Source organism: Astatotilapia calliptera, chromosome 10 (genome assembly GCF_900246225.1).
Source record: "Astatotilapia calliptera chromosome 10, fAstCal1.2, whole genome shotgun sequence".
Taxonomy (NCBI): Eukaryota; Metazoa; Chordata; class Actinopteri; order Cichliformes; family Cichlidae; genus Astatotilapia; species Astatotilapia calliptera.
The window spans coordinates 8,970,155-8,997,491 of NC_039311.1; the positions used below are offsets into that span (position 1 = coordinate 8,970,155).

At 41.0% G+C, this 27,337-nt stretch overlaps 1 protein-coding gene across 9 annotated transcripts in view; it reads left to right on the top strand.

Annotated features, from left to right (window-relative positions):
- Nucleotides 1–27,337, top strand: part of LOC113030009 (unconventional myosin-XVIIIa-like) — a 62,376-nt gene that overhangs the window by 29,665 nt on the left and 5,374 nt on the right. For 8 of the 9 annotated variants that reach the window (XM_026181019.1, XM_026181010.1, XM_026181012.1 and 5 more), the window contains 22 exons: nucleotides 171–396; nucleotides 489–598; nucleotides 1,610–1,675; nucleotides 3,166–3,294; nucleotides 8,054–8,197; nucleotides 8,365–8,454; nucleotides 8,625–8,744; nucleotides 8,868–8,985; nucleotides 10,208–10,335; nucleotides 10,506–10,660; nucleotides 11,311–11,434; nucleotides 11,574–11,774; nucleotides 11,891–12,001; nucleotides 14,270–14,374; nucleotides 14,541–14,687; nucleotides 14,890–15,003; nucleotides 15,976–16,092; nucleotides 16,501–16,584; nucleotides 22,346–22,483; nucleotides 22,926–23,111; nucleotides 23,197–23,336; nucleotides 23,924–23,968. In XM_026181019.1, the coding sequence (XP_026036804.1) occupies nucleotides 171–396; nucleotides 489–598; nucleotides 1,610–1,675; nucleotides 3,166–3,294; nucleotides 8,054–8,197; nucleotides 8,365–8,454; nucleotides 8,625–8,744; nucleotides 8,868–8,985; nucleotides 10,208–10,335; nucleotides 10,506–10,660; nucleotides 11,311–11,434; nucleotides 11,574–11,774; nucleotides 11,891–12,001; nucleotides 14,270–14,374; nucleotides 14,541–14,687; nucleotides 14,890–15,003; nucleotides 15,976–16,092; nucleotides 16,501–16,584; nucleotides 22,346–22,483; nucleotides 22,926–23,111; nucleotides 23,197–23,336; nucleotides 23,924–23,968 (2,798 nt within the window). The remainder of the gene's footprint in view (nucleotides 1–170; nucleotides 397–488; nucleotides 599–1,609; nucleotides 1,676–3,165; nucleotides 3,295–8,053; nucleotides 8,198–8,364; nucleotides 8,455–8,624; nucleotides 8,745–8,867; nucleotides 8,986–10,207; nucleotides 10,336–10,505; nucleotides 10,661–11,310; nucleotides 11,435–11,573; nucleotides 11,775–11,890; nucleotides 12,002–14,269; nucleotides 14,375–14,540; nucleotides 14,688–14,889; nucleotides 15,004–15,975; nucleotides 16,093–16,500; nucleotides 16,585–22,345; nucleotides 22,484–22,925; nucleotides 23,112–23,196; nucleotides 23,337–23,923; nucleotides 23,969–27,337) is intronic. The other variant, XM_026181013.1, reaches the window with a different exon arrangement.

Genomic DNA, 27,337 nt, shown 5'->3' on the forward strand with positions numbered 1-27,337 from the left:
TACTACTACTACTAATGCTGTTATCAGTACCACTACTTTTAAGAAGAACATATTTCTCAACAAGAGAGTCAAAAACTAAAAACCTTAACTTGTGCTTTATTAGAAGACGCTGCATTAACTCTTGACCTGTTCCCACCAGGCTGCTTATAATCCTGCTCTGTCCTTTTCAGGATGCGCTTCTTGACATGTTGCGGAGGTCCAGGATTCAGTTTGTTCACTGCATATTGCCCAAGGCGGATGCCCTCAAGGCGCTGAGTGGATCTCTGTTCAAAGGAGTGGAATGTGAGACTCAAGGGGAGAGTGGAGATCCTAGCTTAATGCAGCTAGATGTAGCCTTGCTCCGTGCTCAGATACGTGGATCTAAGCTGCTTGATGCTTTAAGAATCTACAGACAAGGTGAGGTAAAGCAAACATACCCCCTTGTCCATGTGTATTAAAAAAAAAAAAAGCCTGTCAGATTAAATCTTATTCAATACCGGTTTTCACAGGTTACCCTGATCACATGGTGTTCTCTGAGTTCCGACGGCGCTTTGATGTGCTGGCACCGCATCTCACCAAGAAGCACGGAAGAAATTATATAGTGAAGGACGAGAAGAGAGTAAGTCAGTCACTGAGAGAGGGAGTAAAATGTACAGCTGTGCCGCTAGCCAAGCACAGTGAAGATTGATGATGTGAGGAGGCAGCTTCATGACCTGATCTCAACAGCCTGATGTCAGCAGCCTACTGACAGAGACATAAAGCTTCATCAGGGCTAATAGTAAAGACCTAATCAGCTTAACTTCATCACTATAATGCCTGTGAAAGAAGCTGATCAATATCAGGTCTTAGAAAGTGCTTTACTGCAAACAAAAATAAAAATGCCTATTTTTCTAAATGCCATGGTTATTACACTGTGACAGTACTGCTTTTGTTGGTTTTAATTTAAATTTATAAAAAATGTGGATGGCTTGAGCTTCATTATAAAGACCTATGAAAGAAACATGAGTTGAAGAGTAGTAGAGAAAAATACAGAAGTTTCTTTCTGCAGAGAAATAAGAAAGCAAGGTAGAGAATGTGGGTAGGGGTGAATATAACTCCTTTCCCCTGTGTCAGTGTGTTGGAGCTGAGTTTCTGTGGAAACACTGGCAAACAAAAGCCCCTCAGTATTCGTGGCAAACCTCTCTTGGTGTAATCTAGATGTGGTCTTTCAAAGTGGAGTCTCAAGTAGAGAGAAGAGGCTCAGACAACAATAGACGGACAGTATACACAGGCTGAACAGGGAGAGGGGGGGCTCCAGTGTTTGGGTTGGTGTAACTCTACATGGGATGTGTGTGTTTAGAGCTGCAACTAGGTCAAGAAAAACAGGGGATCATGATGAATAGACTAGGTGCAGGTGGATCTTAGGGGGCAAGTTGTAATTGGTTTGTTGTATTTTTTCTTTTGCATCCCGACTTGGTTTTAAAACAAAATCCAGAGTGAGAGAAGAGGAGAAAAAGTGCACTGTAGTTATTAAACATGACAGATAAGGGGGAACTGTAGACCGCTCTATTGTTGTGGTGTCAGTAGCACCACTGGATCCACCTTTTGAAAGGCTGAATGTGTGTTTGTGTGCATGTATGCATTTACTCAGGCTGTAGAGGAGCTTCTGGAGTCCTTGGATTTGGAGAAGAGCAGTTACCACATGGGTCTGAGCAGGGTGAGTAATGCCCACACATCACAAACAAATGAACAGCTTTAAAAATGTATTGAATAAACATTTGCTATGAATTGCTCTGCGTCTGTTTTGAAATTCTCACCACAGAGCAGTAGTACACAACTCTTTTTTTTTTTATGACACTTGCTGTCTGGGGATGTGTGTCTTTCAGTACACCTGTTCCTCTTTGAGGCTTGTTTGCCATCCTTTATTGGAGACCTGCCAAGCCTTGTCCCTTCTTCAAGTTATTTAGCCAGTGGTTACCCAAGAGTCATGTCTCTACCTTGCCCATATATATTACCATATTTACTATGTTTTTTTCAGGTTATTGGAGCAAATTTCTCCTCTTAATGCATTCTGTTTTTCACCACAACCTTAGTATGATTTGCACAGTAAACATTGCTTCAAAATGCACATTAAATCCTATCAGCTGGAAAGCGGCCATCAGTCAAAATGAAATCAAACAGTAAAGTACAAAAGAGGGGGACTTATGCTCCAAGATACTGTACGGTGTGCATGGCCCTTTTATAAAACACATGACAAAAGAATGGTTTGGAGGCGGCTTCACATGGTGCCACACTTTGGAGTGTGAAATGGGCTCAGAAGTAGACATGCACAGTTGGCCATTCACAAAGCATTCCAGTGGTGTCTTGGCAACCTGTCTCACTTGCATGCCAATTACACCAAACCAACTAAAAGCAGTGAATGAGAAGCTCTTGACTGGACAAAATCTGCCATTAGAGATAGCCACATGCCTGAAAGGAACATAGCTGCATAAAGCTACTACATGATGCCTGCATGCAATTTTGAAAATAAAAATAAAAGAATAACAGATTATTTTTTGCCTTGAGAGTTTTAATTAATATTCATTGATACCATTGAATGTATCTTTCTTTGCTACTGCTTTATAGATTTGCTTGCTAAAACAGTTTGATGATTCCCAGCTCTTGCTTTGTTAACATATTATATATGGATTTTGGAATTTAAGGAGCATGGACACTTTGTAGAGCGACCTTAGTTTGAGAAAGTGTGTGTTTGTGTGTGTGTGTGTGTGTGTGTGTGTGTGCGCGCGGTCATCCTGTCCATTTTAATAGCTTCCTGCCATCATATCTGGAATGTATCATGGTACCAAATCCTTCATGGGTATAAACAGGCTATGACATAATGTGCTTTTCTTTGTCTGTTTACCTCTTTTTTTTTTTTACCTTTGCCCTAGATTAGAAATGGACAAGGCTGATTGTTCGAGATAACTTAATCACCCGGGTTCTCACTTAGATAAGACTCACTTGACTGTGGATTAAACTGTTTCTTATTGATTAGTTGCTTCAGTGCATTAATTTACCTTTTAACTCCCCTCTGTTTTAACTGTGCTGCTGGGCTTGACATTAAAGCAGGGCCTCTAAATCTCATAATATCAAAAATAACCATAAAATTGTCTGAACTGTTTTACGCTTTGCTAATAAGCATCTGTGTATGATTGTTTCTTGTTATAGCTGTTCTTCAGAGCTGGAACCTTGGCTAAGCTGGAGGAACAGAGGGATGAGCAGACCAAGTGCAATCTAACCCTCTTCCAAGCTGCCTGTAGAGGTTACCTGGCACGGCAAGCCTTCAAGAAGAGAAAGGTATGCGGGATTCTATACTGAAATGAAACGAGCAGTCCAAATGTTGTCATAATCTTAACTGAAGCCTAAATACAACTGTGACAGGTTTTTGTCAACAAAGTTTGAAGGGGAGAAACTTGAATGAATTCACTTTAATTGGAAAAAACAATGTAATTGCAACACACTGTCTATTGTTTTATTTTTAGTTTTTGCACAGCTGAGCAAAATGAATTAGGTCAAGTAGGTGAAGGATATGCACTTCAGAATTGAGAGCCAATTTTAGATCTAGTTTGTTCTGTTCTTGGGGTAGATATAACCAGCCCTGCTGTAAATCTTCAGCTAATTGCAAATAGGTTCTCTGAATCTATTGGCTGTACCCCATCCCTCGTTGTAATCCATCCAATCAGCTTTCCCAAGGCGATATTTGATTGTGACATTTCCATTTCTGTGACATTTTATCAGTCCACTCCCCTGAATTGTAGCCTTATCAAACATGCTGCTGACTCTCATACCCATCCATTCCATCCATCTTCCATTTTTCTACCAGGACCTGTGTGAGTCTATCTCTCTGGACCTCATGTGTCCTCTTGTGATGTATAGAGCCCTGCAGTACTTTTCTCCCTCTATGATTACGTTGTACTATTTAAGTGAATGTGCCACTTCAGCTGGGCTGTGATGAACCAGCAGAAATGGAATTACATTACTTATCTCTCCATCCACTATGACATACTGTTAGGAAGCACGCATGTTGTTTAGTTGTAATATGATGCCAGTCAAACATTGTCAATTGTTACATTGTCAATGTTGTAATGAGGTAAATCAAATTGACCTTTAAAATATCTGGACTTTCAGATATCATATTTTGGTACCTTTCTTTTTAAATCAAATACTTAAATGTATGTTGGTCTAAAATTGGAACCCCAATACATTTTCTCTATCAAGTTCAGAAGTGATTATTTACACAGCAAAGCAGGGTAAGTGCCTGTTGCTTTACAATGGCTAGAAATTGAAGAAAATCAACACCAAGGATCCTTTCAAAATTGCTAGGCAACTGTGCAATTACAAAATCCATTAGCAAAGAAAATTTTTTTTCCTCTGCCCTCTTTAGCCCCCTCCCTCCTGCTCATGTATCTATAATAGAAAGATGAGACTTTATTTCATCTCAATTGTATTTATCTCAAACTCAACTTAGGTTGGCAAGGTAACATGAAATATGCAGTTATGACGCACCCCTCATCGAGTCAGGGTTGCAGAGGTTTATTTAAGCTGTGGACATTTTAATGCACATTACTTTCATATCCACAAACCAATTCATTTTGATTCAGTTCAAAAGAACTTGAGTTATTCCCAATGAAAGCAGACCACACAGCTAGCAGCATCCTAGGTAGAGATTAAGGACTAAAAAAACCAGAGAGTAACTGTTAGCCTGAGTCTAAGGGTAACAAAACTCTTTGGAGCCTTTTGTAAGGGCCCTCTACCGCCAAGGTGGTCATATAGCTTCTCTAAAACCATACAAGGCTAAATATTTCCTTCTGTTTCTAGTCCTTGAGTTAAGCTAAGCTAACTGGCTTATTACTCTATTCTAAACTTGCATTAAAAAATTCCACACTTGAAATGATAAATGAATGGACGTCATGTAGTTATTGAATTTCTTTTTTTTTTTCAAACACTTCAAAACTAGTCATAAAATACCAAAGCTTTTAATAATATTAGGTCAGTTTCTGTACTCAGCAGTGAGAGATATAAAACTGTGCTTGGTAGAGAAATTACAAGCAAGATGCTGTTCTGAAAGTGGCTTTGCAGGCCCTTGCTACCCCTTTTCTGCCTTTTTCTAACCAACAATTTATTCCCATACAGCTGTTGCATGCATGGTAAATACAGTCTCTCCTTGCAATAATTATCTGAAGGGCATCTTTTCCCCTGATTATCATTCTGTTTATATTATTCCTGATTCAATTAGTCAACACCAGACTTGGGGAGGATGCAGGGATGTGTCAAATATTGAGTAATTTCCATCTCTCTTTCTCTTACTGTGAAGATTTGCAGAGTGTGTTGTTGTCGAGTCTTAGAATAATCACTGTATAATAACATCGACTGGCACCCTTGCTGTTTCCCTGATATCCCTCTGCGAAAACAGATCTGGTCTTCATTGCCTCTTACACTGTTTGAAGTATCCAGTCTTAGCATGTACAGTAGATGGTAATTTGCCTCTGGAATAGTGCAAGTGAGTTCTGGTGAAGCTCTCAGACAGCTACTGGTTGATGTATATGGATGTGACAGGAAGTCACAAGTTGCCTTGATTGATATTCTCTGGCATGTTAACCTTGTGAAGCTGTGCCAAGCCCATGTGACATTAAATGACAAAACCACAATTTTTCCTCTTTTTTTTTCTTTCCCCTTTCAACTGTCTCCTCAAGGGGACAACCTGACATTTTAAAAGTCTGTTATTTTGCCTCAGCAGGCACTTGCCATATTGGGAGCTTTGTCCTTCAGGTACCCTACAAATGTAGTTTTTAGAATTATTTGCATGGAATCAGCACACAGCTGAGCTCAGGCGGGGGATTCTACAGAATATCTTTTTCATTTGAAACATGCATTCCCATGGTTCTGAATCAAAGCGCAGATGATACCTTTATAGTTGCAGTTGTAAAGGTATCAGTATGCAGTGCATTGCTATAAGATATGTCTTTGGTTTAGCTTAGGGTTAAAAATGAATAATGTACAAAGTGTAGAAAGAGCCAGAATGATAAAGCTTATAGCTTATGTTTGTTTATAATGAAGAAATCCTCAGAAACCGATGTTGCTTCATTCCATCCATCCATCCATCTTCATCCGCTTTATCCGGGGCCGGGTCGCGGGGGCAGCAGCCTAAGCAAAGAGGCCCAGACCTCCCTCTCCCCAGCCACCTCCTCCAGCTTATCTGGGGGAATACCAAGGCATTCCCAGGCCAGCCAAGAGATATAATCTCTCCAGCGTGTCCTGGGTCTGCCCCGGGGCCTCCTCCCGGTGGGACATGCCTGGAACACCTCACCCAGGAGGCACCCAGGGGGCATCCTTGTCAGATGCCCGAACCACCTCAGCTGGCTCCTTTCGATGTGGAGCAGCAGCTACTCTACTCTGAGCCCCTCCCGGATGGCCGAACTTCTCACCCTATCTCTAAGGGAGAGGCCAGCCACCCTTCGGAGGAAGCTCATTTCTGCCGCTTGTATCCGCGATCTCGTTCTTTCGGTCACTACCCACAGCTTGTGGCCATAGGTGAGGGTAGGGACGTAGATCGACCAGTAAATTGAGAGCTTCGCTTTTACACTCAGCTCCCTCTTCACCACGACGGACCGGTGCAGCGTCTGCATCACTGCAGCTGCAGCCCCAATCAGTCTGTCGATCTCCGGCTCCCTTCTCCCATCACTCGCGAACAAGACCCCAAGATACTTGAACTCCTCCACTTGGGGCAGGAACTCATCCCCGACCCGGAGTGGGCACTCCACCCTTTTCCGGCTGAGAACCATGGCCTCAGATTTGGAGGTGCTGATCCTCATTCCCGCTGCTTCACACTCGGCTGCGAACCGTTCCAGTGCGAGCTGGAGGCCCTCACCCGATGAAGCCAACAGAACCACATCATCTGCAAAAATCAGAGATGAGATTCTGAGGCCACCAAAGCGAAAGCCCTCCGCCACTTGGCTGCGCCTAGAAATCCTGTCCATAAAAATTATGAACAGAACCGGAGACAAAGGGCAGCCCTGGCGGAGCCCTGTTGCTTCATTTATTTACTAAATGGCAACTTTATGCTCAGACTTTGCTGCAGGTATCTAATATCTAATACATATACAGTAAGTCTTACATGTATACAGACAATCAAACCCGAAATACATGTATAGAATATTTGGAAAAGAATGTAGTGTTTTTTTTTTCTTTTTGTTTATTAACCTTGGTTCAAATTTTTCATTCACTTCACACTGTCTTACAGTTGTCACACCTTGTTAATGTGATATGAATACCAAAATATTTATCCACAGTGCTCATGTTGTATAATCTTTTGTTTGTTTCCTATTCATTATAGACTAGATATGACAAGTGAGACCTGTTTAATTCTTCTGTCAGAGATTTGCAGCATTTTGCTCCATGTTAAGGCTTTCACTGTGTGACAAATCCTAATTGGTCATAGAGAGTACCTTCAGGGCAAAATGTACCTGATGCTGAGAATTGTGTTGCTCTAATTGGGTTTGCCCATAATCTGCTGCTGCTAGAGAGCCTCATGCATAAGCAGCATGGAAATCGTGTAATACTTGGAATTAGCTGCCAAAATGTTTGATTTAATTAATCAAAAATTAGCTTCCAGCCTTGGAACACACTCGGCGGAAACTCTCTAGTGGAGGTTGGCAAGTCCCGGGATATCTGCTTGCCCATACATATGCAATATAGCAGAAGAATGTAGTTATTTTCAAATATTGTTCATCAATGGTGCGGATGATATGGTAACGGTAGAGTTTGGAAAGTATTTATTCCAGTGATTATATAAAAGCAGCATTTAGTCTGGATACTGCCTCCATGTGGTACCTGTGCAAACAATTTGTCTGCATTCAAGCTATTGGTGCTGCATATTACATGCATTGTTGCTGGTTCTAAGGTCATAATAGGGGATCTTTTACAGATACATTTGGAAGTAATTACATCACTTTTATGCCATTGACATTCAATATGAGTTTGTATTTTGTTGTGCAAATAACTGCCTGCACTCTCACAGATTTCTCTTTGGTGACTGACTCTCCATATGTGTGTTTAGATTCAGGATTTAGCCATCCGTTGTATTCAAAAAAACATCAAGAAGAACCATGGAGTGAAGGACTGGCCATGGTGGAGGCTCTTTACCACAGTGCAGCCCCTCATTAAAGTGCAGCTCACAGAGGACCAGATGCGGAGCAAAGATGTGAGCAAACCTCACCCAACCTGTTGAATCTTTAAGGATTTAATATATTTTTAAATGCATTCCGTGTCTGCACTATTCTACATACTGTCATCACTGTTGACATTGACCTCCAACATAACATAACATAACATGTATCTGATATAAAACAGCTATATTCTGTATTCCAGGAGGAGATTCAGCAGCAGAAATTGAAGCTTGAGAGAGTGGAGAAGGAACGAAATGAGCTGAGACTCAATACAGATCGATTGGAGAGCAGGGTGGGTCCCCCTGCCTATGGTAGTGCATTCTGGATAGATTTTGGAGATTTATGGTGCAGTTGCACTCTTTATTTTATTTAAAGATTTGATTACCTACTTGCACAGGAACTGTGGCCAGTAGTTTGCAACTTTGCATAACACCCCGTGTGCGTCTGCCTGTTTGTGATCAGATCGCAGACTTGCTGGCAGAGCTCGCTGATGAGAGAAGCACAAGTGAGTCAGCATCCCAATTGCTGGAGGCTGAGACTTCTGAGAGACTGCGCTTGGAGAAAGATATGAAGGATCTACAGGCAAATAAACATGAAATATATATATATGAAAGATGCACACTTAAAATTTATAGTAATTCTGAAGTTCAGTTTATTATGACTGACATGCTCTGTGTGATTATTGACTGAATTTGTGCATTCCAGGCAAAGTTTGATGCCATGAAGAAACAGTTAGAATCGCAGGAGATGGAGGTGATGGAAGCACGACTCATGAAAACATCAGAGCTAAATGGGGAGATGGACATTGATGATGAAGATGCTGGTTAGTAGAGCAAGACACTGATATCTAACATTTGGTCGTGACACCAGAGATTGCTACATGCAAGATCGAATTTGAAGATAATTCGGAGAAACTTTTCTCTGTTTTTTTGAATAACATAGTCTCGGTCATCAGTGTTTTTTAAGCATTTGTTTTAAATTCCCTAATTAATTGCACCCTGCGACACTTTCAGCAGCTTGCCTAAGCCTGCCTAATGGGCATGTCAGCTCAGGTCAGAAGCATAATTTACTGAACCACTCAGACCAGCATTATGTGCACAGTTTGAAAAATCTCCCTTATACTAATTGTAGCTGCAGGAATGAATGGCTTTGTTCAGCTGTTTCAGCAGGAGACATGGCAGTAAGACTTGGTCACATCCTGCATAATACTGTTAAGTATATTTTCCAAGTTTAGGATTAACCGCTAGGAGATTAGGATGTCCGCTCCCAGGCATACAACTAATTCTTGTTTCTGATTGGTCTCCCCCTGCTGGGAAAGAGAGCGCCTGCTGAGAGCATATTGTCCATGGGTCTTTTTTTTTTTTTTTTTATATCTGTGTTCCCACCTCCTTCAACCCACCTCAGCAGACAAGCCATTACAGAGCATATCAGAATTCTTAGATGAATGAGAAAGTAATCGGTGGGATCAGAGCTGGTGGCCCTGCAAGTTGTCATTATGCTATATATATGCTAATGAGCAGCACTGATGGAGGAGCCTGTGTTGGTATGTGAAGGAGAAGTGGACAGCCTCTAAAATGATAAGGCTTGGAAATGAACCTGAACCCAAATGTCTGTCTGGCTGCTGTTATAGTTCTGATAGCCTATGACAGCTCCAGAATTAAGGTTGCCTAAGAACTGTGGAAAGTGCCACTTAGACATGTCCTCCTCTAACTACTGTTGTGGTGTGCTCTGAATTCCTATCTCAGGTTTATTCAAGATAAGAGCTAAAACACAAAGCCTTCTTTGTAGTTTCCTGTTGAATACCTTGACCTTGTAAGTTCAGCATCTGATTAAGCAAAAGTTTTATTTTCAGAAAGATTATTTTATTTCAGTCTTTGAATGTGATAATCATCGCAGCCAGTGCAGTGCACTCCATAATCCCACGCATCCATCATGTCTGTGGTTTTTACGCCTCTTCCTCTGTGTACCTGGCTGGACCTGCATTAAAGTCAGGAAATGCTCAAATGTCACACAGACATTTTCTGAATTGCATGTCTTTCCTCTAGGAGGAGAGTGGCGGATAAAATACAATCGAGCCGTTCGTGAAATGGACTTTGCCAAAAAGAAACTTCAGCAGGAGTTTGATGACAAGCTGGAGACGGAACAGCAGAGCAAAAGACATGTAGAGAGAAAGGCAAGAGCAAATTACAACTTGAAATAATAATAAAAAAAAAAAATCTAAATTAATTTGTCTCACACTTATAACATTTTAATTGTGGAAATGTAATAGTAATACTAGGTGTTGCACTTTCATTAAAGAATTGTGTGTGTGTGTGTGTGTGTGTGTGTGTGTGTGTGCTGCAGCTGGCTGATTTGCAGACGGATAATGAGGATTTGCAGCGCTCTGTGCAGCAGCTGAAGAAAAAGTGCCAGAAACTGACTGCCGAGCTGCAGGACACCAAGCTTCATCTGGAGGGCCTGCAAAGTCGCAACCATGATCTGGAGAAGAAGCAGAGGAAGTCAGTTCAACTGCCTGTCCAGTTCTCTTGCATAAGCACACATTGCAGAGAGCATATAGCTCTTTTCTCCTCGGATTAAGCAGCACTGGTCTACTCGCCTAATGCTAAAGTTTTCTTTAATTTGAACAGTGACTGAGATGTTCTGTAATCTGTGGAATTGCATTAGCTGAGAAAATGACTCAAGACTTTAAGCACTTGAGAAGCTATCACTGTGGCAGAATGTGATCTCTCCCCTGTGGCTAATTGAAGATGCTCTGTGGGTGAAATTATTTTCGGCTGCGCTTCAGAGAGAAAAACGGAGAATTACAACAAGCTGACAGCATGAAACACTTAGCTGTTAAGTTCACTAACCATAAGTGTTTCTGCCCTAGACAATTGAAGAAAACATTTTGCACATTATTACAACCCAATGGTAAATTGATGGCTATTAGAGGGGGACAGAAGTGGAGGCTAAAATAGAACCGATGATAGCCTGGCGCCTCCCGTATAACAAAGTCAAATTCTCTGAGTAACATACTGTGCACAGAAATGAATGATGCAGAGATCTATTTCTGAGAGATCTTTCTTTAAGCTGATTTGTTAGTTTAGAGTTTAAAATATTTTTTTTGTGTGTGTGTGTGTGTGTGTGTGTGTGTGTGTGTTTTTTCCAGATTTGACCTGGAGCAGAACCAGGCTCAGGCTGAGGTACAGAGGGAGAGGAGCCAGAGGGAGAAGCTGGCTCGAGAGAAAGACATAATGACTGGTGAGATGTTTAACCTCCGCCAGCAGCTGCAGGTAGGCTTCTCTCCACTACATACTCCACATGTACTCTAATGCCCTCTCTTGGGGACAACATGTCTGATGTTTCTGCTCTCTGTATGATATAACTAGGCTGGTCCAGATGTATGTTTTACAGCATGCCTTCTGCCTGCAGGACAAGGACACTGAATTGTGTGGCATGAATGTAAAGGTGCAACAACTGGAGGCAGAGCTACAGGATTTGTCCTCCCAAGAGTCAAAGGATGAGGCCTCACTTGCCAAGGTCAAGAAGCAGCTTCGTGACCTCGAGGCCAAGGTGAAAGACCAGGAGGAGGAGCTGGATGAACAGGCTGGAAACATCCAAATGCTGGAGCAGGTACAGAGGGGTGCAAATATGGTTCAGCTAGGAGTTCTTCTTGCTAATTGTTGCATATGTATCTCTCTCTCTAATACATGTTTGTCTCACATGTCATTTATATGTTATGTCTTCAGACTAAGCTGCGGCTTGAGATGGAGATGGAGAGGCAGCGGCAGACCCACTCTAAAGAGATTGAGAGTAAAGATGAAGACGTAGAGGAGATCAGGAGATCTTGCAGTAAGAAGGTAGCCACTAATCATTCTTGCAATTTCTGCAGTTTTTTTTCTTATTTATGGCCTTTTTTTGTTGACTAACATTTACTCAGGGCTGTTTACTGCAGTACTCAGTAACACACTTTTTTCATGCTTGATTGAAAGCACAAAAAATAAGGGAATTTATGTTGATGATTTCTTTGTTGTAACAATGCTTCTGAGCAATAAATCTTATACTGTTGGAAAGCCTGTTTATTTCCCCTGAAATGGTGTCACAGTTGTAAGGAAAATGCATCTGTGGGTTTAGCACCTCAGTTGAGTATGTAGGTTGTGCCCATGAAAGACTTGCCAAATCTTTTCTGCCAGTGCCAAAGTGTTTATTCTGCTATTGACTCTTGTTTGGTGTCATTTATTGAAGTCTATGATTGAAGTCTGAAAAAACAACCTATTGGCAATTAAAAAATGTTTTCATTTAGCAAAAAGGGAACTGGTACTATGTAGAAAAGCCATACACAGCCTGGCATCTCCTGCTCATGCTGGTCACCAGCTTGGTCACACACTGCTGTGGGATGGCATCCTGTTTCTCAACCAGCATTTGTTGCAAGTCAGCCAATGTGGTTGTGTTGGTCACTCTGGCACGAACAACATGCCCAAGCTGATCCCACAAGTGTTCAATGGGATTGAGCTCAGGACTGCAGACAGAACATTCCATCCTCTACACTCCCCAAATACTGTAGGTCAGGGGTGTCAAACTCAAATACACAGTGGGCCAAAATTCAAAACTGGAACAAAGTCGCGGGCTAACGCTAATATTTATTGAAAAAAAAATCTTCCTCTAGATATAAGAATGAATCTTTTCTTATGGACTCAAACAAGTTTTGCTGAAAAACTGAATATGGAACAAGCAAAGCTTAATACTAAACAATATATATATTAACTGTATAATACCAGTAGGCCAGCTCTAATAGTAATTTGGTATGGCTTCGCGGGCCAAATGTAATTAGGCTGCGGGCCAAATTTGGCCCGCGGGCCAGAGTTTGACACCTATGCTGTAGGTAGTCTCTGATAAACCTCGCTCTCTGTTTCTCTGTGAGGAAGATGCTCCACCACACTATCACACTGCCTCCATCAAAAGCTGTTACCCTATCGGTGCAGCAATCAGAATAGTTTTCTCCACATCTTCTCTGCAATTTGAATCTATGATAGGTCCAGATTTTGCCTACGGCAGTCTATCTTTGAACATAATGTTCTTCCACATTTTCAGGTGCCAGTGCAAATGTTGCAGACACCAGTGCAAAGGGGCCTGACCATGAAGGGCAGTCATGGCAGGCCTCCTAGCAGCCCTATTAGATGGAAGTGTGAAGTCTTTTCTGGACTACCTGGGTAGAGAGCTATTAGCAAGTTTTTATTTTTATTTTTTATGGGCACAACCTACCTACTCAACTCTGCTGCTCAACCTACAAATGAATTTTCCTTACAAATGTGGCTCCACTAAAGGGGAAATAAACAGGCTTCCCAAAGATATGAGATTTGTTACTAAAATGATTGTTACAACAAAGAAATAATTGAATAATTAAAATTTCTATTTACATAGCCCAGTTTATGAAGTTCCTGAATTCATTACTTTAATTTCACTTCATCTAGGTACACATGCTGTATTGCTTTATGCCTCCCTACGAGTTATAGCTGTGGGCAGGGATTTTTGGATGTCCATCCATCTGTCCCACAATTTGTGGACACTTTCTGCTGTATGCCTTCAGGGAATTTTTTTGAAACTTTGTATACATTTTGAATTGGTTCAGTTTTGGTCAAATGTCACAGTGACTGATGTGTCTTAATTTGGAGGCAGAAATAATTATAGGATTTATTTGTTGCTATAGGTTTGAGAATTTTATAGAACTATCTAATATGAAAAAACAAATTGGCTTTTGATCTTAATGGTTTAGACTTGGTGTCCGTCAAATTGAAGTGAGTCTGGATAGTCATGGATGTAAACTGCAATGGCTTCTTACAGTTGCAAGGCAGTCATTGCAACTGCAAATGTAATGTATTCTTTAAACTGTTATTTTATTCCATGTGTCTTATTAAGTAGAAAGAAGTTAAATGGATTTCTATATTTAAAATTTTTTAATTTGACATAATGAAGCATCATGTGTGATTAATCTTAAGGCTACCAGGTCTGCTTTTGGGGGATCTATTTGTCTTTGAGAGCAGCCGTGTCTAGCAGGACGGTCGATGGTGTGTAATGTCTGACTTTATCATGGATCCAGCATTTGTGCATCTTGACACTGTGTTCTACAGCTGAAACAGATGGAGGTACAGCTGGAGGAGGAGTATGAAGACAAGCAAAAAGTGTTGCGAGAGAGACGAGAGCTGGAATCCAAACTGCTGAATGCTCAGGACCAGGTACTGTCATTACTCTGAACATGTCCGTGTAGTCAAGTCTGTGCAATTTAGTGTCTGCCACTTGTTTTGATTGGAAAGAAAATGCTTTTGAGTCTCAAGGGTTGCTATAGGTTTTCAAGGAGGAAAGTAACGATGCTGGGCTATAAAGGAGTGGTTTGTCATTCAGGTGAGCCAGAGGGATGTGGAGACAGAGAAGAGGCTCAGGAAAGACCTGAAGAGAACCAAAGTCCTTCTGGCTGATGCACAGATTATGCTGGACCACGTGAAGAGTAATGCCCCCAGCAAGAGGGAGATCACTCAGCTCAAAAATCAAGTACATCCCTTTGAACATTTTGGCATCTGCCTGCGCCCAACATAGCACGGATGTGTAATATACTTAATGATACAACAACAGAAAGCATGCTTTGAAATGTGTATTATGCACAAATCAACACAAATGAAAAAATCCCAGATTCTGGAGCTCAGTTCCACTAACGTTTGTCCCAACACCTCTTCTTCCTCCTGTTTTCTCACAGCTTGAGGAGTCAGAGTTTACTTGTGCAGCATCAGTGAAGGCTCGAAAGAGTATGGAGCTGGAAATAGAGGACTTGCATATCCAAATGGAGGATATGGTCAAAGCGAAGATGTCGGTAAGTTTTGACATCTGTTAACAATGTATCCTGAGGGTGCAACATATGTCGTCAAGTGGAACCGCACAAATTGTGTTCCAATTACCCACTTGACTAAGCTTGAATGCCAATATGTTCTGCATATGTTTCTATTGCTGTATGTTTTTGCATCTGTAACTCAGTCGATATTGTGCACGATATCACACATTCATAGATAATGAAATGTACTTACCTTTTTTCATGTTCACTTTTGATGAGAGGGAAATAATTTGCATAAATGTTTCTATACCCTTCTTTTGATGAGCAAATTAAACCAAAAACAACAAACAATGTTTAATTAACTGAGGGCTGGTGCCTGTCAAATTTTCTCTCTTCAAAATACAGCAGGGCTCGAACATTAATATGCATACATCACCAGCCCATGGTGGAATATTAAAATAATAAATGCCCTTTGGCATATGTCGGATTTCAACATTTTGCTCTAATGGATAAATAAGCTTTGTTGAATGTGTTTTTTTTTTTTTGCTTGCTCATTAATGGGTGTCTCATGAGAGTACTGCCTACATTTTAGACTCATGGACTGAGGATGTTTGTCTCTCTCGGGATGACACACAGAGTGCTATGTGCCTGTGCTTTGCTTGTTAATTGCTGCATTTATGGCAAGGGAAGGTCTTGTAAATGTCTGAGATTAGAGAATGCATATTGAAGGCCTGAGCCTCCCCCTGATCACAGAGGATGAACTCTAAATGGGACATCACCAGTATGCTGCACTGGCTGCACTTTTCCCTGCCTAAATGAGCCAATTGATTATCTCCAATTGGTCTTATCTTCCAGCCAGAACCCTGTCCAGATTGTGTTTCATTGCTATTAGATGAGATTCCCAGACTGCCACGGCCAGGCCAACTAATGACCATTTATCATATTCAATAGCTCATGAATAAATCCTGCCATTCTAAACTAAAGTGTGTGTTTCTCGCTCTGTTTGTGCCTTAGTTGGAGGAGCAGCTCAGCCGTCTGCAACGAGAGAAGAATGACCTGCAGTCACGCATGGAGGAGGATCAGGAGGACATGAATGACCTGATGAAGAAACACAAGGCTGCCGTAGCTCAGGTAGTCCTGCCTAAAACTTTAAACATCTGTTTGAATGCCAAGAAAAATGGAGTGTATTGCCTTCCGTTCAGCTCGAGAACTTTGTCAAGTATCTACTGTTAAGAACTTGGCTGTTCTTCAATACTGTTGCATTTGGTTGTATATTTTGTATTAGTGTAGTTGCACTTATTTTTGAAACATTAACATTATTTTCTCCAGTAGTGTCTTTGAAATTTGGAGGATATTCTCAGCTAAACATGGGGATATAATCTGTTGTACAGCAGACTACATGACCAAATATTTGACTTGGATATAATCTTGGACATTTGCATTGACAGTAATATAACAGATAACTGAGGCATACATGAACACCAACACACCTGACTCTCTGACTTTTTTTCTCTGTGCATGCATGCATGTGCATACTAGTCTGCCAGGGACTTAAGCCAGATCAGTGACCTGCAGGCCCAGCTGGAAGAAGCCACAAAGGAGAAGCAGGAGATCCAGGAAAAGGTAAAAAGAAGTATTCAAAAGCAATACAGCTCCCTGCCAGGAACCTGCCTGCTGCCTCAACACTTCTTTCTGATTAGGCTTTAGCTTTTCACTGTGTTCTCTGATTATTTTGACCAAAAATGCTCCTTTTATGTGGTAGCGTGCTTTCTTCCAGCCATTGCAATTTACATGTAAATAGTAGAAATCAGAGAAAAAGTGTCAAGGAGCAAATTTTCCCCCTCAGAATTCTTACAGTATTTAAAGGAAGGGTGGAGTACATAAACTTAACAGCCGATTAAGATGGAATAACTATTTAGGTGAAGAAGTAATTTTAGTCCTTTCAACAATCATCCCTGAACTTCAGCCAACCAGCTTTGGTCTAAATGTTTTTTTTCATTTGTAGTTCTGTTGTTATATCATTTTAAAGAAGAATATCAGGTTAATAAAGATGGCAATTGGAAGCAAGTAAGAAAATAGTGTTTTCGATATCAGCTATTGGTATGAAAAAAATGTAATAGCTGGAGATAATAGCAAAACCTTGTTACTGTGCAAGGCCAGTTTATTTTATGCATGATGTATATGGTTACTCCAATCAAGTGAAAAACCCTGAAGATTCCTTTTTGCTCTGACACAGACACACACACAGCGGATGCTTGCAGCAGAGTCATGTTTGAAATGTCAACCCATGGCGTTGTAGAAACAGATGGCCCTGTGCCAGTCATTTCTGGCTTTTGTGTCACCCCAAGCACCAACAGCTAGCTAGTGTACCTACATGAACATTCAATAAAAATAAGTGTCACTGGTTAGGACTGCAGGCAAGCTAGTTGAATACTAAGAATTTTAGTCTGGCTTTGTCTTTCCCGAGTAAGCAATGCGTTCCCTAAAAACACGTGATCTGAAGTTTGGAATCGACTTCCAAAAAGCACAGCAACGACCGAAGTTACAGTTACAGAATTGTTATATACACACACACACACACACACACACACACACACACACACACACACACACACACACACACACACATATATACATATATATATATAATATACAAAGGGGATAAATAGAATAAATAGGAATAAAAAATAAAAATACAAGTGAATTGCACATTTCAAGTATTGAGTCTATTGCACTGTTGACTATTTACAAAAAGTATTGCACAAGGTATTGTACAGTGAGGTGAAGAGGCACTACAGCTTAGTTGTTCCCCCCTCCTTTGTCCTCCTGTTTCCTGTTTCCCCTCCCTCTCCCCTCCAGAGAGGAGTTAAACAGTCTGATGGCGTGTGGGACAAAGGAGTTTTTAAGTCTGTTAGTTCTTGTCTTGGGGAGAAGCAACCTGTCACTGAACAGACTCTTCTGATTGTTTATGGCCGTGTGCAGAGGATGCCCAGCAGTTTCTTTAATGTCCTTTTCTCTGCCACTGTCACCAGAGTGTCCAGCTTCATGCCGACCACAGAGCTAGCCCTCCTGATCAGTTTCTCCAGCCTGGATGAGTCCTCCTTTGCTGTGCTGCTCCCCCAGCACACCACAGCATAGAAAAGTACTCCAGCAACCACCGACTGGTAAAACATCCTCAGGAGCTTCCTGCAGATGTTAAAAGACCTCAGCCTCCTGAGGAAGTACAGTCGGCTTTGGGCTTTTTTATACAGGTGCTCTGTGTTGCATGACCAGTCCAGTTTATTGTCCGAGGTACTTGTAGACCACCTCCACCTCCTCCCCCTCTATCTGAACCGGCAGTGGACCTTCTCTGGACCTCCCGAAGTCCACAACCAGTTCCTTAGTCTTTGAGGTGTTGAGTTGCAGGTGGTTTGTGTGACTCCATGCGACAAAGTTCCTCACCAGACTTCTGTACTCCTCTTCCTGATCATCCCAGATACACCCCATGATGGCCGTGTCATCTGCAAACTTCTGAATATGGCATAATTCAGAGTTGTAGCAGAAGTCAGAGGTGTACAGGGTGAAGAGAAGAGGGGACAGCACAGTTCCCTGTGGTGCTCCTGTGCTGCTGACCACAGTGTCAGACGTGATGTCCTTCAGCCTGACGTACTGTGGTCTGTCGGTGAGGTAGTCGGAGATCCAAGCCACCAGGCAGGGGTCCACCTCCATCCTGTTCAGTTTTTCCTGAAGCATACGGGGCCGGATGGTATTAAAGGCACTGGAAAAGTCAAGAAACAGTATCCTGACCGTGCCTTTTCCCCCATCCAGGTGTGAGTGGGCTCTGTGTAGGAGGTACAGGATGGCATCCTCCACTCCGACACCCGCCTTGTATGCAAACTGTAGTGGGTCCTGGGCATGTTGTACCTGTGGTCGGAGGAAGTTGAGGAAGAGCCGCTCTAGAGTCTTCATAAGATGTGACGTCAGTGCCACCGGTCGGAAGTCATTCAGCTCATTGGGCCGGTTCTTTTTGGGGACCGGGACGATGCAGGATGTCTTCCATAGGGCGGGCACTCTCCCCAGTCGCAGACTCGTTGTAGCGGCTCCCCAAGTTCAGCAGCACACGCCTTTAGCATCCTAGGACACACCTTGTCTGGGCCTGCTGCCTTTCTGGGGCGAAGCTTCCTCAGTTGCCTCCTGACCTGATCCACTGTGACACTGGGAGATGTTTGGGAGGAGGGGAGGGGGGGGAGATGTCTTGCTGCTGAGAGAGGGATTGGAGGAGGGGGGTGTCATGGTGTCAGGAAGGGGGGGAAGCGAGGGAGGCAGGAGAGTGGGGGGAGGACTCTGTAGTGAAGGTGAGGGTGAGGGGGTTGTGGGCTGGTCAAACCTGTTGAAGAAGTTGTTGAGTTCGTTTGCCTTCTCCACAGTCCCCCCCACTGTGCTTTTCTTGGTGTTGTGGCCTGTGATGGTTTTCACACCATTCCAGACCTCCCTCATATTGTTCCTCTCCAACTTCTGCTCCACCTTCCTCCTGTAGGTGTCCTTTGCTTCCCTCAGGCAGCGTTTCACCTCCCGCTGTGCTGCTTTCATCTCCTCCTTCACTTTGCCACTTGTTGCTCCAAAACCTGTATCTTTATACTTTTCAGTATTAATGATGCCTTCACAGATGTGCAAGTTAGCTAGTGCAATGTGCTCTAATGTATCTGCCAGCCATCACAGATGCAGGCTTTTGAACTCTGTACTGATAGAAAGCCAAATGATACATCTTCTCTTTAGAACAGAAAACAAAGAAATCATAAAGAATTTCAATCCATCTTCAATGATCTCTGGCTCAAAGAAGACCCAGCTGTGTTTAAATTTTGTGTTTTGTTTTTTTTGGTTTTTTTTCTTAGCGTGGTAGAATTTTACAGCAACTGTGTTCACTCACAGTGCCGAAGTATTCCCGAGCCCTTGTAGAGGTTTTCACTGAAGAATCTGAACGCATCTGTCCCCTGGTCGTAGATGTCTTTGGATTCTGTGATGTTATGTATTTTAGATCACAAATGAAAGATAATTTTTAAATTCTTGAACTTTTGATGAAAGAGCCCTCATCTTTTACTTCTGGAAAAGTCAGAAGATGCTCTTTTTGTGTCTCATTACAGATTTTTTTGCTGAATTTATAGTGAAAATCTTTTCAAGTTTTTGTTTAGCATTACACAAGTTGCCCATTTTTTTTTTCAACATTATGTTTATTAAAGTAAATACCTATGTATTCTGATTGTTTTAACCAACATACCAGTGCTTGGTCTTAAACCAATTTAGCTTAGTAGCTCACAAATACATGAAAGAGTCATGTGTATGCTGGCAGGCTTAGCTTTAGCTTTAACATTCTCAAAATCACTTTTCAGAACCAGCAAACAGTCGTTTTTCACTGCCAACAGCAGATTAACATTCATATTCACAATATCAGGACACAACAAGGAGCTTATTCAGCTAAACGACCCGAAATAAGTGAAGAAAGGAAACCAAAATGGCGCCCGCGGCTGGCTGGGCTTTGGCATTTTTTTCAGCCCTTCTACTTCATAAAACGTAACCAATAACAGCGTTTACCCGTTGATTTATACCCCCACATTTAGCTATGTTTCTTATCAATATTTTACAACCGTTTTACTATAGTTTTACCGGTTACAAACCTGCAAAACAGGGAAATGATGAGACAGAGACGACTGGTGAAGTTTCTCTTTGCCTCGCTTCTGCCATGCATATATAAAGTACATAAGTTGCCCATTTTGTGTAATATAGTGTTTGTGTTTATAGTTTTTGGTTTTGGAAAAGCACAATTAATCTGCAGGAAAATGTTTTTTTAAGACTCTGTGGCTGGGGAACTGAAATCCTATATCCAGCTTTGGGTATAGTTTATTGAACTGTTGGACTTGGCATTATTTGAACTTGCTGTTTGGGCTTTATGTCTATAGTTTTCATTCTAGTTGCCAGAAATTGAATAAAGACTGTTGACTTTAGTGTTCACCTAAATCTTTCTCTAGCAGGTCAAAGTGTTCACTTATTTAGAGAAATCCCAAAAATGAATCGGCAAGTGCTAATGTTTACATGGCAATCATCAGCAAATTGCCATTGTGAGTATGCTAGTCTGCAGATTTTAGCACATATATCAAAGCCTTCCAAATGTGACAGATGGTGTGGCTAATGGTGTGGTTGCAAATTCCAATTCTTGTTTTCACACTGCACTTGCTAAGTCACAAACAGATCTGAATTATACAACTGTAATAAACCATAGTGTCCTTGCCTGATTTACCCTATTTCTGAGCTGATTGGTCAAATTACTGCATTTTGTGCTTGAGGTGTCTGTTAATGGTTGAGGTCTGGCATAAATGTGGATTCATGTGATACAAAGATTAATGCTTCTGATTCAGGCCTATGTTGATAAGTGCTTTTATCATGTTGTACTGATGGAATAATATTTGTTCAGAAGACAACCTCTGTGTTCGATATGTCATGTATTAATGCATGCCTATTTCCTTTTTTGATGCATTTATTTACAAAATGAATTTCGTCTGGTAGATTAAATGTGAATTTAGCTTTAGCATGGCAAAGTTTAGCATAAGTGTGAATGCACATTATACGACCACAGCTTGGTGTTACTAGACTGTATTTTAATGGCTGCATGGTGAACTAAACAAAATTGTGTGCTATAATCACAGAATCAAAACACAGAAATAATAGCACACTGTTAGTTTTGGGTCACTCAAGGCCCACCCATCAGAATATTTTTGGCGATACCCAAGTAGCACAGCAGGGCTGTAAGGCATTGTTAAAACCTGTCAGAGTAAGCAGTGATAGCTATCTAAAGCATCTGACCTTGAAGTGGTTATCTTATCCCCAGTAGGAGAAAAATCTGGATTCTTTAGTAATATCAAAGGAGAACTCCAAATCCTCCTTGTCTCTGATGCAAAGTCCCTTATTAGGTGCCATGCTGGCTTTTGGACCAGTTTTGTTGTGATGTGTCTTTCTTCCTTTTATCAGTCATGAGAAAACCATTCAGATGGAACACAAAAAAAAAACGTGCTTTGCATGAAGCAAAAGCTTTTCTAAAGGCTTGTGAAATTACTGTGGCTTGCTGTTACTCAGTTTCAACAACAAGCTCTTCTTTTAACTATTTGTTGTACATTTGGGGCTTATCTAGAGCTTATTATTCACGCTGTATACCAAATATTTATATTTAGAGACTTGGATTACATTTATACAAAACTGCAATTTGGTTTTAATACATGCACACATCAGCACTTCATTTTAATTTTCACAGATCTCACTTAAGAGGGGGCGCAAAAACCAGAGGTCAAGAAGGTGTACAGTGGAAATTGCTCTTCAAGAGTGTTTATTTGTGTAAATATGTGTGTGTGTCCTCCAGCTCCATTCGCTACAGAACCAGTTAGAGTTCCAAGAACAATCCATGGTGGAGAAGTCACTTGTGAGCCGCCAGGAGGCTAAAATCCGTGAGATAGAGACCAAACTGGAATATGAGAAAACGCAGGTTAAGCGGTTGGAGGTAAGATGATGTGGACAAATGTGAAAGCCATGCATTGCCAACCTGTTAATTGGATTCTGACACTTAATTTCCTAGTAATTTTAAGACAAAGGCCTTAAAAAGAAAGTTATAGTGCCGCTTGCTTTGCTCTGTACTGTCTTTCTAGATAAGAAAAGTGTCCATCATGGAATGAATTTAATTAGGTTCTTATAAAGACAGTCAGTTGATGGTCACCTTCCCTGTTATTCACCTTAAAAATGAATTAAAATGAATTTGGACAAAGGGCAACTCATAGCACTGTTCACATTTCCATTTTGTTATTATTAATGGCATAACTGACAGTGGCCAGCTGCAGGCAGCTGAGAAATTACTTAAAACAGTACAAAGAAGATAATTTAGCTTGAGTGCTGTTCACTTGTCTGTACTATATGTGCCCTTAACATGTTCGTCACCTGCTTCCCAGAGTCTGGTGGGTCGTCTGAAGGAGAATCTTGAGAAGTTGACGGAGGAGAGAAATCAGCACATCACTGCAGAAAACAGGGAGAAAGACCAGAATAAACGCACGCAGAGGCAGCTAAGGGACATGAAAGAAGAAATGGCAGAGCTGTCCAAGAAGGAGGCTGAGGCAAGCCGCAAGAAACATGAGCTGGTAAGGCCATGGGTGATTTGTGACCTTATGGTACTCACTGGTGTTTACACTGGAGGAGCTAACCATGCTCCAATCCATTCACCAGGAAATGGACATCGAGAGCTTAGAGGCAGCAAATCAGAGCTTACAAGTGGACCTTAAGTTAGCCTTCAAGAGGATAGGGGATCTGCAGGCTGCCATTGAGGATGAGATGGAGAGTGATGACAACGACGACCTAATTAACAGGTGAAGTGCAGATTTATTCTTTGTTTCATTAGATGCCACACTGCAATGTAGCTAGCTGCCTTAGGTACCACAGGGCATTCTCTTTGTATGTTGGAAGAAAGTTACCAAATGAGATGTGCTAGCTTTTTCACCAGGCTGTCAATCATAACATGTTCTTTCTCCTATGTCTTCCTGCTTCAATTTCTAACCTCTTTTGAACAAAGTCATACTACAGTCTGTGAGTTCCCCAAATACTTCTCAAATGGTTTAATTCTGCTCCATGCTTTTGATCTTTTGTCTCTTTGTTGTTTTTTCTGGTTTGGTTACACGTTTCCTCTTTGCAGTTGAGTTGAGGGTTATGCTGGCTCTGAGCCCTCAGATGTAAAGACTAACTGCAATATTACAGACCTCTAAAAAGAAGACAGTGCACTCACCAGCTCTGTTTGAGCAGAGGGCATAGGTTGTTTTACTGCTTTACAGTACACAGTTATTTTATATGTGCTTAAATTGCTCTTATGTTCTGTCCTCCTCTTGCAGAGTTTCAGAAAAAATGTATCTCACGTTCTCTGTTTTCTTTTTCCTTTTGGTGTCTTCCACACTTCTGGCAGTTTGCAAGACATGGTGACAAAATATCAGAAAAGAAAGAACAAAACGTGAGAATGGAAAATGCTTCCTTTTGTTTCTGTCATTATGGTTGTTTTCAAGTTTGTTTTGTTTTTCTTCGGCACCCATTTTAACCGCAAGGGAGAATAATGCAGTATACCTTATCCTTTCATTCTTTTTGTTCACGGTAACACTGTGAGACGAAGTAATTTTAAATAGAATAGAAAGCAGTGTCTGTGTTATACGTCTCTGATAAAAGCTATGCTTAAAGGATGGCCCCGGTGTTTCATTTTATTTCGTGCCAAGTGTCTGGCGGTGTCCGTACACAGTCCGCCTCATTAGAGATTTCAAGGCTTGTTTGTTTGATGTTAGATGAAATGTAAACTAGAATGAAAAATGGAGTATAAGGCTAAATGTTGAAGTTTTTCCTCCTTTAAACCGTTCTCATATGAACGTATGAAAATATGAACCAAAAGAAAAACCATTTTTTTAAGAAACGTGGTAATGCTGCATCATTCTCTCTATGAATAATTTTGCGTCAAACATCGTCCTCATTCACCGCTCACCACTTTGTTAAAATCAAGAGTTTGCATTTTTGCACTGACTTTTCTTTAATTGTCTTTTTGTTCTTCTAAAGCTTTTCCAAAGCACATGGAGCACATCTCAGTGAATGCAGCACTGTGATGCATCAATGCAAAATTATAAATGTAATATTCATTTACTGCACTTTGCATGATAAGAGACTAGGGGTGAATGATATCACCTGTGTAATGATATGTGATGAAAATTTCCAATAATGGCTTGAACTGACAATACAGAAAGAAAAGTAGTGAGTGCTCCAGCAATGCTCGGTTAAATCAGTTGTTGGGTCACATACATCATTTTTGTCTTAAATGATGTAACAAGTTTGTTGTTTCCACTTTTAGCTGGAAGATGCATATTTTGCAAAGCACCATGCTTTGTTAGAGGTCGTTGAAGTAGCTCCATTTTAGGTACTAAATCGGCATAGGATGCTCTCATGCGGCTTTTGCTCTCAGACATGTCTGGGTTTGTTGTTGCATGCACTGGGGAAGGTAGATACATGGTGTTGCTGTAGCAATGATATTGATCATGCATAATCAGGCAGCTCTATAGGAGATATGTGTAGTAATATGAAACAATTACAATTCTGTGGTTGCCTGAATGTATCTTCAGTCATCTGCTTTTTTTCTGTGACAGTTTGGTGAAGATATTTTCAGTGTTTAATCTTATGGGAGTAATTTACATGTGCTCTGGAAAACCTTAAGCATGATTGTGTGAGTACTGCTTGTGAGTGTATGTCCTGTCTGCATATACAGCAAGTGGTGTGAACAACACAGTCCACTACTTGAATGTTTTGACTCAAAGCTGAGCTTTTGATTTCCTTGTATTCAAACATTCTACTAATCCAATCTTATTTTACAGTACTGTGAAACATTTAACTGAAAATATAAAAGTTCATCTTGTCTCTCGTGTTAAATGTGGTTATTTATTTTTACTCAACCCTCTTTTCTTTCATTTTCAATGTAGTAAAAGGATTTTGGCATGCTGAATAATTAACTGTCAATGCCAGCATAATCTTCTGTTTATGGCAAATATCCATAGCTTTCTACATTAACCTTTGATTGCTTTTTCAAAGGAATATGCTATTGTGCCTTTATTAATCACTTTGTCTTTCAATTTTTCATCAAACAGTCCATGTGTATCCGTGCTTTGCCTTTCTTTTTGTGCAACTCGAGGCAAAGAGCAACGATTTGCCATGTTTACTTAATTACATTTTCCCTCCTTCGACATCATTGCATTAACAGCATGGATGAACAGTAATGGAGGTGGTGATTTTCTCCTAATTATGAAGTGGATTTTCCAGATGAATTACATTACTATTGAATATTTTGTACTTAATATTTCAAAGCAGAGGTTGCAATTCTTGGATTAATGTGATTGTAGTGTCATTTACATTTCTGATTGCAGCACAATACTTTGCAAGGCAAGAAAAATTACCTTTTTTGTCACCAGGTGATAATTATCCTTGAAGTTCAAGTTAATTACATCAGAGTGCAATGTGTCCACGGTTTGACGTAATTAGCTCTTGTACAATAAAGACCATAAATGTATGGTTTAATGTTTCTGTTATTTAGCACTTACACGATAGCACCAAACCATACATGATTTGATGCTGACTGTAAGTATTTGCGACAAAGATTTACAACCAGTGTAGACCAATTGTCAGAAGCGATTAATGTTCACGTCTGAAGTCTTGGGGCTTGTTTGTATCTGTGGGCCTCAGGACTGGTTAGCTAGTGTGAGGCCAAGGACAAATCGTTTGTGACACCATTTGCACAGCACTCAATTGCAAGCCACCTTTTATTTTGCACGCCTGTGTGTTAGACTGAGGGTAGGAGATGGAGATAATTTTGCTGTGGGCTGGTTTCAGTATTTTGGTGTGTAATATATCATGTTAAAAAGTCACAGCATCAGGGAGATGACAAATGGGTAACATGTGTAATCAACACGCCGGTATTAACGAAGCTATTATCTCTCTCTTTTTTTTTTTTTCTGGTGGGCTTTTATCAGTTGTATTTACTATGCGAAAGAGAGTAGAGGGAGTGTGAAATGAAGGGCTGGCTTATTATAGCTTGACTTGGACTCACAATTTTCACCTTTTGCCTCAGAAGGCACTACTCAGACTCTGCAATGGGCAGGGTTTGTGTAGTAAAATTATAACCAGACCACTTAATCTCGCTGGGATCATCATTACCTGAAAATTGGCCCCTGAGTTAAGATATAAATGCTCTTAGAAAGCCTGAATAGCACTTAAAGAACCTAATGCTCCTGGCGCTCTGCGCTCACTCCCTGACGATGCCCTGCTTTCACGCAGACCACCACAAAGAATGGAAGAAAGAACACAATTTGTTCTGAGAGGAGAAAAAAATGAATGTGTGACGCAGAGATTGGTGACAAAGGAGACACTACTCTCTTCAGTGGGAGACCTATGTAAATGCACATATGGTATCTAGAGCTATTATGGAGGCTGGAGCTGTCTAGCTGTCATCTCACACCTCTTGGAATACTGTGTTTGCACCTTATAAGCAGTTTGCCACATTTTCCAGTGCTCAGAAAGAAAAGCTAGTCCACAGAGACAGATCTGTTACCTACATTGCTGTTTGTTATTTTTAATGGTGCTCAGCTTGATATAGACACAAGATGAACTATATATCTACAATTGTGATATGTGAAGCAATTATTTTAGATGGATGAAACGTGATTGTTGCAACGGTATCTTAGGTAAGGCGCTATGTAAGACGAAAAAAGATAAAGAGGAACTGCAAATTGGATCTCTCTATAATGAACCTTAATTTGTGTATTTAATATAGAGGATGTTGTCTTGAACGTAAGAAGTG